Here is an 18,596-nt window from a genome sequence, read left to right as displayed (position 1 = left end):
TGTGACTAGGTCCTGGTAATAAGTCAATGAATTGTTCTCTTACTAATTAAGAATGCCCAATTACATCACTTGACTTACTTCAGAGGAAAGTTAGATAATTTCTGAGATTTGCAGGAACTTGAATTGAAAAGAGACACCACTTTTTAAGAATGTGGTTGTGTTTTTACAGGAAATCAAAGAGAGACCGAAATCAACCACGTAATTAGAACATTTTTCAGGAGTTTAAGTGGCTGGGTTTTTATTTATAAAGTTCTTGGTTTCTTGGTATGTGAGGATGTGAACACTCAGATTGCCAATACTGTGAAATTTATGACGTAGAACTTCCAGATGTGTTTTTACATTTGATAAGGTGTCTGTATTGAATGGGGCAGAATGATGTTTAAAAACAGGTGAGCCATCAGAAGCTTATGGGAGAAAAGATGAAGACATTAAGCCAGAATATACTGATTTAACCCAGAGGTTTTACTTTTTTGGAAAAAACATTGATGAAAAAGGACTCACTGTGGGTGTTACTAGTTAGAATATGTTTTGAGTTTAATTATGCATGTAGGTGTTTCAAGTCCAGAGACATTTGTGAAATGTAAGAAATGTTTGCATTTTATTGACTATGTTTAATTTTAAAAGGACTTAGCATACCCAATTGTTAGTGTTCAGTGTCTTATCATTTTTCTTAAGGAATTACTTTTTACAGTACCACAAAGTACCACTTTTCACCACAAATTTTATGAACTCCATGCCAAATGTGAAGAATGAAATTTGATCAAAAGTGATGTTTGTATAATAATAATTTTTTCATACTTATTTGTGTGATGGTATAACCCTACTTGGGTTTCTCTATATTTTTAAAATAATATTATTTAAATAAACTTTTTTAAGTTAAGTTTTTTTTTTTAATGTTTCAGGGAGAATATTTTTTGTTGGTTGTTATTTATTTTTTGTCAGCACTTTTTTTTTTTTTGCTTTCTATATTTTAAGGACATATGTGAGTTTTCTTTTAAGTTAAGAGAAAGTACTAGTATTCCTCTATATTAACTGCTAAGCTACAAAGATGAGTGTCGCAAATCATATTTTACTGTTATTAAAGCAGGATCAACTAATAGCATAATATTAAGTCTGAGATATAACTTCAAACAAAAAAAGTCATTCAAATATGTTGTGCTTTTCTTATTCCATTATGCCTATCTTATCAGTATAGAGTAAAATAGAGTGAGAGCAAGGCATGATTTGGCTGGAGATAAAACAGTTGCTTAGATTATCTCTGTAATCATTCTGTATCTAAGTGTGATTTGTCTGGTTGTTTTTCCTGGTAAATTATCTAAAATAACATAATGTAGACATGACCTTAAAGATCAAAAATTTCAACTAAATCAGAACTATTTCAGCAACAATCAGTTTTCACTCCAGATTTAAAATCAGAATTGAAAAACCTATGTGGATTCAAATTCAGTTCAGCAAACATTTATCAAGCATGGATACTGCAGGGAGTTACACCAGGTAGTGATTGGTGAGCTTATAAAGATGACAAACAAAGCATGGTCTCTGCCCTTGTAGTCTTGTACAGAGGTGAAAGAAGGTCAGGATGAAAGTGGTGACAGAGCTTTACCACTTCTTTCTTGGGTGAAGACCTTGCCCTGCCTCTCTCAGGTGTGTTTGGTCATAAATGGTCAATGCAACAACTGTAATAAATTGAAAGCCAAATTATTTAGTTGTGAATTCATCAGAAATAGATTGTGATGGTAACAGATATTGAAGAACTCAACACTTTTGTTAACACTGTGTCCTCAGAGTCTAGAGCAGAGGCTGCAAAGTGGTCCCTGGTGGTGTCTAGGTGTCTAAATAATAGACATGCTTTGTTTGGCTCACGTAATGTTTGTGAAAAATTCAGATTATTTCACCAGCATTGAGCAGAAAATTCACATAAATACCAGATGTATGGATTCTCTTAAAATACTGGAAGATCTGGCAAAACTCGGCCAGTCTGCCTAGAACTCTCTAGAGCTGAGTTGTGGTTTCTCTCTTTTCAGATACCAATTCACTGGAATCCCCCTGGACCACTTCATTTATTTCCTTACCTGAATGTATCCTAAGGACATTTGAGTTTGTTTAAATGAAACTGTAGAGTTTTCATTTAGAAATTTGGGGGGATTTTTATCTTCCCACCAATAAGAAGTAGTTTTTCAGTACCTAAAATGGCATCTAACCCATGGTAGGTGTTCAATAAATATTAACTGGATGGGTAGATGGATGAATGAATGGGGAGATGAATGGGTGGATCTATGGATGAATAGGTAGATGATAATAGACAAATATTAACAAATGAAATGAATATTTTGTGGGAGAATGTACATAAAAATATGATCTATTCTCCTTGGGTTATGGGTAAGTTATGGAGCCCAGGGAAGAAGTCTAGTCGTAGAGAACTTTACCTACAGGAAGAATATCTTAGTGGCATATGACTTCTTGTTAGTTTCAGGTGCTTATTAATCAGCCTAGAGCAAAAGGCAAAAAAAAAAAAATTTAGCTCTTTATACATGGCTTATTCCTCTGTCTTTAATTTAAAAAAATTTTAAGAGCTTTAATTACCAAATCACCATATCAGCTATTATTTCCACCTCAAAATGTTGCTTCTTGTATTAGTTTACCAGGGCTTCCATAACAAAATACCACAGATAGGGTGGCTTAAACAGCAAATTTATTTTCTCACAGTTCTGGAGGCTAGAAGTCCCAGATCAAGTTATCAGCAGGTTTCTTCTGAGGCTTCTCTGATTGGCTTGCAGATGGCCACCTCACTATGTCCTCACATGGTCGTCCATCTGTGTTGTCTGTGTCTAATCTTCTTAGGATGCCAGTATTATTGGATTGGGGCCCACCCTAAAGATCCCATTTTAACTCAGTTACCTCTTTAGAGGTCTTATCTCCAAATACAGTCACAGTTTGAAGTATCGGTGGTTAAGGCTTCAACATATGAATTTTAGAGGGATGCAATTCAGTCCATAACACTTACATGGCTTTAAACACAGGCCATTATTTCTCAATAATGTCTGTAAGCTACTGGCATTAAACTCTCTTGCAGAGTTTGTTATAAAAGCATGTTCTTGGCTTCTACCTCATATATAATGAATTTAGAAAGAGTGGAGCCTAGGGTATCTGATTTTAAACAAATATCAAAGTGAATCAGTGCACACTGAAGTTTAAGAGCTATTGACATAGTTTTTCTGTTATTCATTGGCATTAAGATTTTGGTACGGGCTTCCCTGGTGGCTCAGTGGTTGGGAGTCCGCCTGCCGATGCAGGGGACGCGGGTTCGTGCCCCGGTCCGGGAAGATCCCACATGCCGCGGAGCGGCTGGGCCTGTGAGCCATGGCCGCTGAGCCTGTGCTCCGCAACGGGAGAGGCCACAGCAGTGAGAGGCCCGCGTACCGCCAAAAAAAAAAAAAAAGATTTTGGTACCATTCCTTTTTATGCCTGGTTAAATCTGTAATGCCTAGGAATATTTGTTGTCTTTCCTAGGAAGAAAATAATACTCTAATATTTGTCTTGTGCTTTTATAGTATGTAAAATACTTTCACCTACTTTGTTTAGTAGGTAAGAGTATAAAATATATATTATACTGACCATATATTGTTTAATTATAGCCACATGGCAATCCTGTGGAGGGAGTATCGTGAAGGCACAGGTGGTTAAGAGTTGAGTTCTGAAAGCAGCCGCCTCCATCACTTACTAACCAAGTTGCCTTGAACAAGTTACTCACCTCTTTTAATCTATAAAATAGGGACAATAATAAAGACAATGCTCACTTCCTAGGGTCGTTTTGAGGTTTTAATTGATTCATACATAAATTCTAGAACAGTTTTTGTCACATACTAAGTGTGTAGTAAGTTTCCTATTATTACTTTCAGGTTGGAGATGAGATTGATATTCATAAGAATTAACTAATCACAAATCCATAGAGCTAATATATGGTAGACCTAGACCTTGAACCCAGATTTACTGGCCCCAACTCCAATTCTTTCCACTACTCTGTAGAATGGACATAATTTTTAAGTTGGTTTTTGTTCTTTCAGATTACATATGATAGTTTGTTGTTACTTTTCAATTCAACTTTTAAAGAGAAAAAAATATATTATGAAATACTTTAAATCTATAGTTGCTTAGCCTACAAGGGTAGAATAATGATTAAATGTGTGTTAGTGTGATGAAGTAATATTGATTTTGATTGTGTTGAACTTCTGGTGATGGACTTCAGTATTTAGGAATTAGCCATTTGCAGTATAGTTATTTCAGGAATTTTAAGATCAAGCTGAGCTCTGTGTAGGGAATCAACCAACCTAGTTCTCTGCACTTGACTTTTTGTGTGTTTGGAAGCTTCTTCCATTTGTCTGACTTCTGTAGGTGGGCCTGGCATTCTACAGATTAGCAAGAAATAAAATCTAATTTGTCCAGACAGAATGGAAGAAAATTTGTTTTACCTTCCATTTCCGGACACCAATTCCCTGGAATCCCCCTGGGGGATAAAGGATAATACTGACGACTTTCTGGCCTTGTAGGAGAGGTCAAACCCATTCTAAATGTATGAATGTATATAAACAAAGATGAATCTATGCAACTAAAATTAACATGGTAGGTATACATACAGATTTCCAGGGATTTGGGGTTTTGATTTTGTTTTTCTTCCTCTAGATGGGAAGTTCAAATACATAAAAAGTAAACAGAATAGTATAAGGAACGAGCATGTACTCATCACCTACCTTCAACAGTTACCAACTGACAGACAATCATGTTTCATCTATATCCTCACTCACTCCCCCACCGCATATCATTTTGACACAGTCCAAGTCATCATTTAATTTCATTTATAAATATTTCAGTATGCATTTCTGAATGATAAGCATTATTTTTAACATAACGACAATATCAGTATCGTACCTAACATGGACAGTAATTCCTTAGTATCTAGATGTCCAGGTTCGGCAGCACACATTAAGCAACAGCTCATGAATTTCTACATGAGAGCAGCTTCTGGGCAACAGTCTGGAAGAGGAGGCCAAAGGATTTCCCTTTGTACTGCATTTATGTAGCATTTAAATAATATTGAGAAAACCTCAACTGGTTCTTGTTTGTTTGTTTGTTTGTTTGGCTGTGCTACGTGACTTGCAGGATCTTAGTTCCTGGACCAGGGATCGAACCAGGGGCCCCGTAAGTGAGAATGCCAAGTCCTAACTACTGGACCACCAGGGAATTCCCAAGAAAACCTCTATTGTTAATATCAAAGAGAGGAGTAGGGCTGCTGAAGGATGACGGCATGAGGGTGTTAAAGTCTCTGTCAGCTTTCATTGTCCCCTCTGTGCTGACATGGTTCTCTAATACTCAACAGAAGTGATCTTTTCAGCGCTTTTGCTTAAACTGCTCTCTCATTCTGCAATGGCCTCTCTTCTCTCTGATTTCTGCATCCTACTTGACCTTCCAACTTGCTCAAGTTCATTTCAAGCCCACCTCTGAGACCTTCCCCTTGGATATCATTCTCCTTTTGCATATTCAGCATTGGTGCTGACCTGTGTTACCCTTAACAGCAAGAACAGCTGCAATACTCACACCAACTGCCATTTACTGAGGCCCCACCATGTGCCAGGGCTGCACTTAACACTTTGGCTCCATTACCTCTTAATACTTACAACTCTGTAAAGTAAGTATTGTTAGTCCCATTTTACAGATGAGGAAACTTAGCCTCGGTGAGGTTAAGCAATTTGCCTAAAGTCACTGAAGTGATGGTGTTGGGATTTGAACCAGGTTTAGTCTGACTTCAAAGTCAGCCTCCCTGATAAGTTACCTTTGTGTTTACCTTTTTCACATATGTCTTAAATGCCCGAGTAAACTGTAGACTCTCAGAAGCCAAGTATGATGACCCGTAAAATAACATGGCATTCCTCACTCGTGTTAATCATGATGCAAATGATTGTCAAAGCTGCTTTAATTGCGAGGCTGTTAAAACTTTGAAAGTTCCTCGCTACCTGAACTTTATATTTAGTGTATAAAGTTGATAAATGAAATGCATATTAATCTGATATATTAGCATAATATAGTATATCATCTTATAATAAGTCAGAAAGCTGACTATAGTCAAACAGCAACCATTACAAAAGTAAAAGAAGGGCTTCCCTGGTGGCACAGTGGTTGAGAGTCCGCCTGCCGATGCAGGGGACACGGGTTCGTGCCCCGGTCCGGGAAGATCCCACATGCCGCGGAGCGGCTGGGCTCGTGAGCCGTGGCCACTGAGCCTGCGCGTCCGGAGCCTGTGCTCCGCAACACGAGAGGCCACAACAGTGAGAGGCCCGCGTACCGCAAAAAAAAAAAAAAAAAAAAAAAGTAAAAGAAAATTACATCTCTATAAATCTATTTAATTAACTACAGATTGTGGGCAATTGCTTTCTCGTTTTCTCCTGCCCATTTTTAAAAACCTGCAGCAAGGAATGGTTTGTGGCTTTTCCCCCACCCTTACCCTGGTTTCCATGAGAAAATTCGCAATTAGTTTATAGGAATAGTTGATGTTCACTCCATTTTATATAGAGTGCTACATCAATGCAGCTTCCAGTCTCCTAGCCACCCTGCTTTTAACTAGAATTGTATCCTAATTCCTGTAAAGGTACAGAAGTTGACTCTGTAATCCCTAAAAAATTGATCTCTTGTCCTGGAGTTAGTGCTGAAAGATAAGGTGTGTTTTGGAGAGGTGGGTGGAGGATAATATCATGGTTGAGGAGACCTTGAGTTCCTATGGAGGAACTTAAACTTCATCTCATGAAAAGTTCTTGGTGCTGCCCAGGGGATGAGGATGGCATATGGGAGAGATATACAAAGCGGTTGTTTGGCAATAGTGGAAAAAAGACAGAAAATAAGGCAGACACCCAGAAAACTCAGAGTAATCCAGACACAAGGTGATGGAACACCAGGTTAAGGCAGTAAGATTAGGGGGAAAAAGAAACGGAGAAGAAAAACATTATTTTTTAAAAATCAATGGAACTTTCCTGGCGGCAGGATTAGATTTAGCTATTATTAGTGTTGTTATTCATTTATCTATGCTACACTATCCAAACCATCAAATGAAAATTCTGTAAATGTGTCTGTTATTTTTCATAGAGATGTGGTTTGATTTTTTTGTTGTTATACTGACTGTGCAACTCATGACATCATTTTCCACCCTGGGACAACTAAGGTGTGATAGAAAAGAACTCACGACTTGGAGTCAAGTGTTAGAAGCTCAGATGAATTATTTGTTAACCTATGTGATGTAAATGAGTCACTTAATGCCTCTGACCCTCTATTACAACTAAGAAAGCACATTGTAAATGATCAGCACAGATATATTGTGTGCTATTATGACTTCAAAAAAAGCTTTTGGCACTAACTTATGGATTGCCTGCTCTCTTGTTATAAGGCTAAATTTATTTCCAAAATAAATACTATCATTTTGAATTCTAAACACTCTGCAAATTCCTATAGCAGTAGATAATAATGTTTTAATGACCATACAAAAGAATTTTTTAAGCAAATATCACTTCCATTTTATACATATGGGTGTCCCCCTCTTCTTAAGTCAGATTTTTTTAAAAGGGAAAAAAAGAAGAATCCATTTTGGTTCAGGAATTTAGCTAAACTTTATCAGAAAAAGTGGGTTGACAGCAAACCTACTTATGAAATTCTGGGGCTTCCTGATACTGGTAGATTCATTGAAATACAGCAGCTGAATACTATGGAATTTTGCATTTGGCATTCAATATTCCAGATCCTTCTGGAAATAAATACAAACAAAGATGTCTTAAATTGATGGCTAATGATAAATTTTGATATATTAATTGAGATTAAATTATTGATTTACGGCTTTCAACAGTTCTCAAAGCTTATAATACTTCACTGGTTACTGTTATGTATGAGAGCAGTGGATGGAAAAACCAGAAAGGCTATAAATGCACACATGTGTGCATTGATATCTCCAGCCATCAGCATAAATTGTGTAAGTCAAGTAGGGTTTTCCAATTACATATGACCTGTCACATGATCAGAAGATTAAAGACCTATAACTAAATTTTCAAATAGCATTAAAACTCTCTCTTTCATATATCTATCTAGATATCTAGATATCTATCTAGATAGGTAGATGGTAGATAGGTAGGTAGATAGATAGATAGATAGATAGATAGATAGATAGATAGATAGATGCTAGATGAAAATAGCACCCTGATGGAAGTATCTAATTTGTTTCTAATAAAATATTGAAAACTTTTTTTAATACAGCAGAGTTTTCCTTGGGCTTAGTTAGATTGAAACAAAGTCTGAAAACTACTGAACTCCTGCCGCATGCATAGCAATAGTGGACCACTGCCAGCAAAGGGCTTTATCACAGCATAAATGGAGTTTTAAGTGTTTGTTTCCAGTGCAGGTTCTTGCAGCCCAGGCACTTCCCAATCTCATTGTTCCTTTGTTCTAGCGGATGTACAAAGGATTGACTGTTTTGTTTTCTGGCTCAGAGAGATTAGATAAAGTCTGCATTTCTGAACTTCACCCTCTAGGCACGCAACATTAAAATTCATTTTCTATAGCTCATATTTTGCAGATTATATATGTTTAGATTATACCGATCATAAGATCATTTTCTTTAACCTTTATCTGGCTGGGCTGTGCATGTAAGTGATAGTATTGATCCCTTTTGAACAATCACTGGAAAGCAGCTGTCCCTCTCATCCTTGTCCTTAAAATGCCTCTTCAGCAAAAATGTGTCACCTCAGTTGGCTATGACAAGGTTGCTCTTGAGTTTCTCTGGCTATTAGAATCGCATGGTAACAAGAAAACTTTCTGTGAGGGGAAATTATGTCCTTTCCTTTTATGATGACGTCCTTAATTATAGAGTGTTATGTAGGATAGAAAATTTAAATAATATTGCCACACACACACACAGACACACACACACACAAAACCCATACTGTTTTTCCTCAAGAACCCATAAATGAAAATCATCTTGGGAATTTTTTTTAATTTTATCTTAAGGGTTAGAATGTTAGTTCATGGGAATAAACTGATAAGATTTTTCCAAGTGTTTTTTTTTTTTGAAGAAGGCAATTAAAGCTATTATCAGTTTAGTTTCCAAAAAAATGGTATTCCACTTTTGCCTCCATTTTGTCAGTGATTCAGAGGAAGTTTCTTTTTATGATCATGTAGACAGAATAAGTTTATATTATGGAGTGCCCACTGTGTACCATGTAAAGTCTCCTCTATATCTTGTTACTCCTCCAAACAGCCAAGAATATAAGTACTATTATTATACTCCCCAGACAGAGGGGGAAATGGAGGCTTAGAAGGTTAAGTAACTTCCCCAATACTGATACATGAGGGAGCTGAGATGTGAATTGAGTTCTGACTCCAAAGCCCATGCTCTCTGCCACTTCACCTCCCTGCCTCTATGCCAAGATCATCCCAATTATAGGAGGAATACTAATACTAATAGTAATAATAGCTAACACTGAACACTCACTATGTGCCGGACGCTGTTCTGAGTGCTCTAGATAAAATACTCAACTTAATCTTCATAACAATTCTACTGAAAAGATAGCGTTGTTATCAGCATAGGGGAGACCGCTGAGGCACAAGGAGGTTAAGGAATTGCTACCCAGCTACAAAGTGGGAGACCCGGATTCAAGCCCAGGCCGCCAGACTCTAGAGCCTACACTCTTCAGGTGAACCTGTGCTGCTAGGATATAAACCACACAACCTTATCCTCTAAGCTCACCTGTGCTTTGGGCTCTCAAAGTTTCTGTCTTGGCTTGGCCTTACTTAGCCTATGTATGGAGTCTATAGGTGACCCGTAGTCTACTGAGCTGTCTGGCTATAAATGCCTTCTGAATATAGAATAAGATTACCTTGTTCCAATTTGTATTAATGTTAGTCACAAGTGAAGACTATCTTAAAACATATACTGTTCTAAGTAGATGCTAGAATTCCTCAATTTCTTTCATGAGTAAGATATAATTTACCAGGAGGTAATGAACTGAGATCTCTATAGCCATGTCACTAAAACATCTAACCTGACTCTTGAAATTTAGTCTCCGGTATCTTGATCTCACTTTCTAGACCAAGAACCACATAGGATTTCTGAAAATTACTCATATGTAAATGTCAACGTTTCTACTCCCAACATTCAGGGTAGGGAGAGCCTTATTTCTCGGATGGTCCCACTGCATCATCTGCTCACTAAATGTTATTGATTTAGTTCCTAACCTGGAGACGTGCTATTCATCCTATTTCAAGCTCTACAGTGAAGATTCAATACATGAGAAACAGGACTCCTCAAATTGACCCATGGCTTTGAGAATCGAAACGAAGTAAACAGCCAGGTACAGGACTAACCCACCTGCTCTGGGAGCTCTGGCAACTCCAAAATGTCCCAGAACTCAAGTTTAGAACATCTAGAGACATAGAGAATCCCAGTTGTTGGGAGAATTCATTTTGGTGAGCACACCTAGCCAAGGCTCATAATCAGGTCTGTATCTTTCGTGGTTTTCCGATATCTAAAAACAGCCCAAAATTTTGTATACATAACACCCCCCAAACCCCACAACCTAAAAAGGGGAAAGTTTAGTACAAATACAAATTTTAAAATTATTTCTTAATATCTGTATTTTCTGTTGAGATTTTCAGTATTTATCCAGGCAGAGCCTGGATGTTTGTCAATGTTTGAAAAGTGCAAAACTTGCAAGCCAAAGAAAATATAACCTTGCTTGGATTTCCAAGCTCAGAGCTGTCGTAACAAAAAAAAAAGTTTTATTAGAAAAAAAGGAGCTTATATGACTAGTAGCCAAGGTGGATTTCTTTTTTAAGTAAAATAGTAAGTTTGGGAGTGGCATAAAATGCCCATTTGTATCCTGAGCTGCAGATTCTTAAAGTTTTGAAGGAAAATGCATCTGGATTACAGCAAGGTAACTGTGTATCTGCAAAATTCTTCAAGCCACCTTCTCTTTTTGTTTTTTGCTCTGCAGATCCTTTACCTCCTGCTAGGTTTGAAGTCAATAAAGAGAAAAGTACTTCCACCAGTTTGCATGTCTGGTGGACTCCTTCTTCCGGGAAAGTCACCTGGTATGAGGTGCAGTTACTTGATGATAACCAAAAGACACAGGGGGCCCAAATTCAAGAAAGAACTTCACGGAATGAATATACATTTTTTAACCTCACTGCTGGTAGTAAATACAAAATTGCCATCACAGCTGTTTCTGGGGATAAACGTTCCTCTACAATTTATGCCAATGGATCAACAGGTAAGACCTGTTTACGGATAGTTGCGTATTTAATAGTCTATGATTCTTTTGAAATTATATTACATTCAGGAAATGGGAGTAAGAATGCCCCAAGATCAACAATAAATAGATAGGTGGATAGATAGGTAGGTAGATAGATAGATAGATAGATAGACAGAGAGACAAATAAATACTGTTTGATACAGAGGAAAGACTGGACTGGAAACAAGGAGGTGGGGTTGTACTGCTAGCTTGCTGGGTGATTTTGAGCAAGTCATGGAACTTCTCTGGGACTGGAATTTTCTACAAAATGAGGAAGATGTTTCCTAATGGCCCTTCTAACTCAAATGTTAGGCAACAGGATTTTCTGCCTCATTTTCTGAGTTTGTTCAATGAAAATTATTTTTTAAATGTTTTCCCTCCCCTGTATATTCTTCCCTTAACATCAAGTCATGGTGTTTCCTGAATATTCCTATGTTTGGAACAAGTCTTTTCTTGCATCCATGCATCCCGATATCAATGACACATTACCATTTCCTTCCATAACTTACTTTCTTATCATTCACTCTCCCCTCATTTTCTCTCCTGCTCTGTTGCTGTCTTTCCATTTTTCAACTTCTACAGTCCTTTCCTTTCTCTTTTCCCTTTACTGCTATGCCACATCATACTTCATTGACAAAATCTACCTTGATGCCTGTTAAGTGGGGGAGACAGATAAACTATGATGTAGCTTTAGGCTGTGGACTTTGAAAAGAGCATTAATCCAGGTTCCAATAAAATTTCAAGAGTGCTATTTTCATTAGTTATTACACAAGTTAGATGTACAGAGAAGCATAAATGGATGTGTGGTTTCAAATGAAATGTGTCTGTACCTTCTATACGGGAATTATGAATGACACTTTGGAAATGCATTGTATCCCACTAGTGCCATCGCCAGTGAAAGATATTGGTATTTCAGCGAAAACGAATTCTCTCCTGATTTCCTGGTCACGTGGCTCTGGGAACGTGGAAAGATACCAACTGATACTAATGGATAAAGGAATTCTAGTTCATAGTTATGCCGTGGACAAATCTACTACTTCCTATGCTTTTCATGGACTGATACCTGGTCACCTCTATAATGTCACCATTGTTACCGAGGCTGCAGGGCTGCAAAACTACAGATGGAAACCAGCCAGGACAAGTAAGTTTCCCTAGCTATTCGGAACAAGAATAAAGCTCAAATCAAGGAAATGTTTAATGAACAAGGTTTATTAAATTATTTGGATAATGGTAGTATAGGACAAATTGAAATGCATATGTTGTAGAAGACCTTAATATGTATCCACTTTTCTACTTAGAGAAAGAGGGATTCCCTTTCATTCTAAAGTTTAGGCTCGTCCTTGACAACCTTGTGAAATAGCAGAGTTAATCACTGATATAGTCTTAGCTTCTCTTTTTCGTTAAGAATTCCTACTTCCTTCTCTTAAACAGGCATCATCCCCTGCCTTTGTGACATCACTCACAATGAACCAGGATTACTCTTCTCAGTGCGATACAAAGACCTACTCTTAGGTCTTTGTATAAAGAAACAGCCATTGCCCAAACCCTCTATCCAACAAAACATCTTCTGAGACCCAAATCTATAGAACCTGTTCTCATAGCCTAACATAGCTAGAAAACTAATCTGTGCTAAGTTTTAATGAATCATTTATATACATACTTATTCATTCATTAGTTCATTAAATCAATATTTATTAGGTGTAAACTATATACCAGACATTGTGAATATAACAATGTCCAAGAGAGACAAAGTCTTTCCCCTCATGGAGCTTACATTCAAGTGGATTCTAATGCTTCTGGTGGGTCTAATGTGTTAATAAATCCCCTCCTTTGGGAAGCTACGTCATTTTAAGAGAAACTCTAAAATATGTAGTGCCTTAGACATTACTCTAGGGAGGAGAGTTCCTGAAATAATAGGAGGTTGGTGGGAAAGATATTTGGGGACACCTATATATTTACATACCTTTCGTATCACACCTCAAAGATATATATATATATATTCCCAACAAAAATGTACCATATATTTTAAGAATTATTTATGTATATCAAGAGCAAATTGCACTTCTAACTGGCATATGCAGAAGCAATGTGCCACGCCCGTTATTTTAATGAAACATTGTGAATTTATATTATGCCATAAGTGAGGCCCAAAATTATAGCATAGGCAAAAGGTAGAAAATATATTCACCAAAGTGTCTCTCCTTTGTAATCATTTTCCTCTGGTGAAATAATGACACAACTCCTAAGCTTTAACTTTATCAGGATTCAATATGAAAAAGAAACTATTTTTAGCACAAAAAATTTTATGATGGCCAATCAGTCAACCAATCTATTTATTATGTACTTGCTATTATTAAATACATAAAGACAGGAAGAAATTAGGCAGATGACATTCTTTGAGGATTCCACTTAAAGATTTTCAGAACTGGAAAAGACCATTTTAAGTTTTTTTTGATCAAGCCATCATTAGGCAGTAAGGACCCCTTGGCTTAGTAAGATAGACAGAGCTGCCCAGGGTTGCCCAGCCAACCAATGGCCAAGTTTGAGGCAGAATCTAGGCTTCTGACTGCCATGTTTGTCCTCTCTCCACTAGCCAGACAACCTTTCTTTGGTTTTGCAGTATTATTTTTACCTTGTGAAGTTGTTTTCTTCAGAGCAGGGAGTGTGGCTTGTAGAGATTAAGAGACAGGTCAAAATTTGGCCATAAGAGTGGTATGATACCCTGAGTTAAAGTCACTTTCCCTTTCTTCCTAATTAGCCCCCATGGAAGTCTCAAATCTGAAGGTGACAAATGATGGTACTTTGACCTCTTTAAAAGTCAAGTGGCAAAGACCTTCTGGAAATGTGGATTTCTACAACATTACACTGTCTCACCAAGGGACCATCAAAGAATCCAGAATATTAGCACCCCAGATTACTGAAACTCAATTTAAAGACTTAGCCCCTGGACGACTTTATCAAGTCACCATCAGCTGTGTCTCTGGTGAATTGTCTGCTCATAAGATGGCAGTGGGCAGAACAGGTGAGTCTAAGGCTCCAGAAATTCCTTAGTTGCTCAAATCACTCTCTGATCCACCTTAGAACAGGATAAGTTAGAAGGAAAATTCCTTTCCCAACCTGGGAAGTATGGTCTACATGACTCAGGGTGTCTATGGGCCAGGCTCCACTATACAGAGTCAAGCCGAGGGTTAATTGCATTCGTCTGATTATTTAAGCAAATGTATTTGGATTGATTCCTGAATGATCTGTATTTCTGGCTCTGCCCTGTGCTATTTCATGTCACACCACTTAAATAGCATAAATGAATTAGCATTGATACTAATGAATAAAACATTTCTGATCAAACCTTATAATGCAGGCCAGTTAGCACTTACCCATGTTTCCCATAAATTATTTTATTTATGTCACCAAACATTTATCCAGTGCCTTCTTCCTGTAAATTACCATATTATGAGCTTTGAGAGTTATTAAGACAGCAGAGTTCAGCACACTACACCCTTCAGCCAAATATGGCCTGTGACCTGTTTTTGTATAGCCCCAAACTAAGGGTGGTTTTTACATTTTTAGAGAGTTTTTTAAAAAAGAAAGAAAACGAAAGAAAAATATAAGGCAGAGACCATATGTGGCCCAAGAAGCCTGAAATATTTACTTTGCCGACCCTTGCTTTTAAGGAAGTTACATTTTAATCACACAAATGTAGAATACACACACACACACACACACACACACACAAAAAAAAAATATTATATTTTAATAATGGTAATTATATTGATATTTCTATGGATCAGGCACTGACTAAACACTTTACACCATTATTTCATTCAGTTCTCACCAAAACCGCAAGAGAGGTCCTGATATTATCACCAGTTTATAGGTAATTCAAAGAGGTCAAATAATATGTCCATAGTCATCCAGCCAATAAGTGGTGGGGTTTAAACCAGGCTGTCCGATTCCAGAGTCCATTGTCTGCGCTATTGGAGATCCCAAGTAAGAGCCATATATATGGTCAGAAAGAAAAGAGAAACAAACTCTCTTTCAGAAGATCAGTAAAGACTTCTGGGAGGAAATGGCCTTTAACTGGGACTTTAAAAATATGAAGCTCTTGACAAGTTAAGAGGGAAAAGAGGGAAGGGCATTTGAGGTGGAAGGAATAACACAAGCAAAGGCACAGAGGTGGAAGAGCCCAGGAGACTTACAGGTCTACAGAACGCGAAACTGGAGGCCAGCGAGTGGGGAACGAGGGAGGGGGGCTGCAGGGAGTAGTCAGAGTGAAGACTGGCAGGATACGGGGTCTGATTTGGGAGGGCTACAAACACCACACCAAGGACTTGATGTTTTATTCTGTAGTTAATGGAGAAACCTTAAATGTTTTTGAGCAAAGAATAATAAGATCAGAGTTGTATTGCAAGGAGATTAATCTTTTCTGTTGGAAGAGAGGCATGTTTTGTGACCACAACATCCAGGGTCTCTTCCAAAAGATGCCACATCCATCACTGTCACCATCATTTTAAGCAACATCAGTACTGTCTCTAGGGCTGGTATGCAATCAGAAAAACACAGCGTTTTTATCACTAGGGTATTAACACTGTTACAGAAGATCACATTACTGATATATTACTAAAATGATTTTAACATGCATTTCTCTGAGTGTCCAATGGCTCCAGAATGCTCAATTCACAAACATCAGGAGGGGATAGAAATGGGGTTTTTGTTTTGGTTTGTTTTCTAATAGCTTTATTGGAGTATAATTGCTTTACAATGGTGTGTTAGTTTCTGCTGTATAACAAAGTGAATCAGCTATACGTATACACATATCCCCATATCTCCTCCCTCTTGCGTCTCCTTCCCACCCTCCCTAGCCCACCCCTCTAGATGGTCACGAAGCACCGAGCTGATCTCCCTGTGCTACGCGGCTGCTTCCCACTAGCTATCTATTTTACGTTTGGTAGTGTATATATGTCCGTGCCACTCTCTCACTTCGTCCCAGCTTACCCTTCCCCCTTCCCGCATCCTCAAGCCCATTCGATAGAAATGTTTTGAATTGCAGCTATTAGGCCTCTTATCTATTGTTGCCCATGAAAAGTGAATGAGCATCCTTACTTTTGGGTTTTAGTATCTCCTTTTGACATCATTTCACTGTTTAGTTCCAGAGAAAGTTGGGGACCTGGAGGCAAACAGCAATGGTTCTACAAGGTCCCTGGTAGTGAGCTGGTCGCCCCCTGCTGGAGACTGGGAGCAGTATCGTATCCTGCTTTTGAATGATTCTTTGGTGCTGCTCAACACCACCGTGGGAAAGGAGGAAACACACTATGTCATAGGTGATGTGGGGCTCATACCGGGAAGACAGTATGAGGTCGAAGTCACTGTTGAGAGTGGAAATCTGAAGAATTCTAAGCGTTGCCATGGCAGGACAGGTAAGCGAATATCAAGGTGTTAATGACTGATGGAACCTTAATTTGGTCCTTCCTCCAAGTAACCCAGGTAACCATCAATGTCATACCCCAGGGTTCCCTGTATTTGAGACATTATAGACTGACAAACTGAAATAGGTTGGTAATGTTTAATTTTGTCAAATTAGAGTATTAGAAATCACTTCCACTAGTAGGTTCATTGTTTTTTAAAAGAAGGACCTTTCTAACACCAAAAGAACAGGAAGGAAACAATCTGAGAGAATCCTCCCCACAAATTAGATAGTTGATAACCTTTTGCTGGTGATCAGTGTTAGAGAACCACTGCCTTGACCCACTGTTGACTAATGGGGGATTTTCAGGTACCAAGGAAGAGTTGTTAAAGTGGAGAGGGATATATTCAGATTTTAGGACAGAGGAGAGTGAGGCGACTGAGACATGGGTTTTGGTATTCTTGCTGTCACCATTATACTGTAATTCCTTGGGCAAGTCACAACCTCTTTGAGTCCATTTCCTCAACTTTCAAATAAGAGAGTTGACCTGCTAAACTCAACATTTCTATGAAAATCCTTGTGACGTGGAATGCTCCATACTTGGAGTGAAATTCAAATATATTCTCTTTTAGTCTTGCCTGATAATAAGGAAATAACTACACTGACGCAATGTTCTTAGAAGAACATCAAAGAAATGGACCAAGAAACATCTTTAGCTTGCCCTCTGTGTCTTCCAGTTATCTCTTCATTTTCCAAATATTAATATCTGCTGGATGATGATCAAAAATAAATGACCGGGCTTCCCTGGTGGCGCAGTGGTTGAGAGTCTGCCTGCCGATGCAGGGGACACGGGTTCGTGCCCCGGTCCGGGAAGATCCCACATGCCGCGGAGCGGCTGGGCCCGTGAGCCATGGCCGCTGAGCCTGCGTGTCCGGAGCCTGTGCTCCGCAACGGGAGAGGCCACAGCAGTGAGACGCCGGCATACCACTAAATAAATAAATAAATAAATAAATAACCCAGTAAAGTATTTTCCAAGAGTATTCTTTTGAGTCCTTATTTCTGGTTATGTTACACGAACAAAGTTTTTTTGTGATTAGCTTTTTTTTTCTAAATGCTCATAAGCAGTCAGAAAAGAAATGCTCAACTAGAACACTCCTGTGGATGGAAGAGAACAGATCTCTAAAGAATACTGGAGTGTATCCAAGTTAATCAATGACCCGAATGTCCATTGCTTTTTCCCCAGTCCCCCTGGCTGTCCTTCAGCTTCGTGTCAAACATGCCAATGAAACCTCACTGGGTGTCATGTGGCAGACCCCTGCAGCAGAATGGGAGAAATACATCATTTCACTAATCGACAGAGACCTCTTACTCATCCACAAGTTGCTCCCCAAAGATGCCAAAGAATTCACTTTTACTGACCTGGTGCCTGGACGAAAATACATAGCTACAGTCAGCAGTATTAGTGGAGACCTAAAAAATTCATCTTCAACAAAAGGAAGAACAGGTAACATTTTTTATAAATTTTAGGCTGTAAAAGTATCCTGTCTGCTGAATTGTCTAACATTCAACTTATAAATGTTCATTAAAAGCCTGTTCTGTACTGGGCATTGTATACATTTTTTTTTTCATGTTTTCCATGTATTTGTTCTCTGGGCTATACTCTGGATAATTTCCTCAGCTCTTAGTTTTAGTTCATTAGTTCTATCTAATCTATTTTAAAATCCACCCACTGAGGGCTTCCCTGGTGGCGCAGTGGTTGAGAGTCCGCCTGCTGTTTCAGGGGACACGGGTTCGTGCCCTGGTCCGGGAAGATCCCACATGCCGCGGAGCGGCTGGGCCCGTGAGCCATGGCCGCTGAGCCTGCGCGTCCGGAGCCT

At 38.4% G+C, this 18,596-nt stretch overlaps 1 protein-coding gene across 3 annotated transcripts in view; it reads left to right on the top strand.

Annotated features, from left to right (window-relative positions):
- PTPRB (protein tyrosine phosphatase receptor type B) overlaps positions 1-18,596 on the top strand; it is a 118,303-nt gene that overhangs the window by 30,281 nt on the left and 69,426 nt on the right. For 2 of the 3 annotated variants that reach the window (XM_024122792.3, XM_024122790.3), the window contains 5 exons: positions 11,022-11,297; positions 12,202-12,459; positions 14,077-14,340; positions 16,463-16,732; positions 17,963-18,223. In XM_024122792.3, coding sequence (XP_023978560.1) covers positions 11,022-11,297; positions 12,202-12,459; positions 14,077-14,340; positions 16,463-16,732; positions 17,963-18,223 — 1,329 coding nt within the window. The remainder of the gene's footprint in view (positions 1-11,021; positions 11,298-12,201; positions 12,460-14,076; positions 14,341-16,462; positions 16,733-17,962; positions 18,224-18,596) is intronic. The other variant, XM_028490393.2, reaches the window with a different exon arrangement.

The sequence above is a fragment of the Physeter macrocephalus genome, chromosome 6 (genome assembly GCF_002837175.3).
Source record: "Physeter macrocephalus isolate SW-GA chromosome 6, ASM283717v5, whole genome shotgun sequence".
Taxonomy (NCBI): domain Eukaryota; kingdom Metazoa; phylum Chordata; class Mammalia; order Artiodactyla; family Physeteridae; genus Physeter; species Physeter macrocephalus.
Note: the sequence above shows the minus strand (reverse complement) of the source record. Positions and strands in the feature narration are given on the sequence as shown.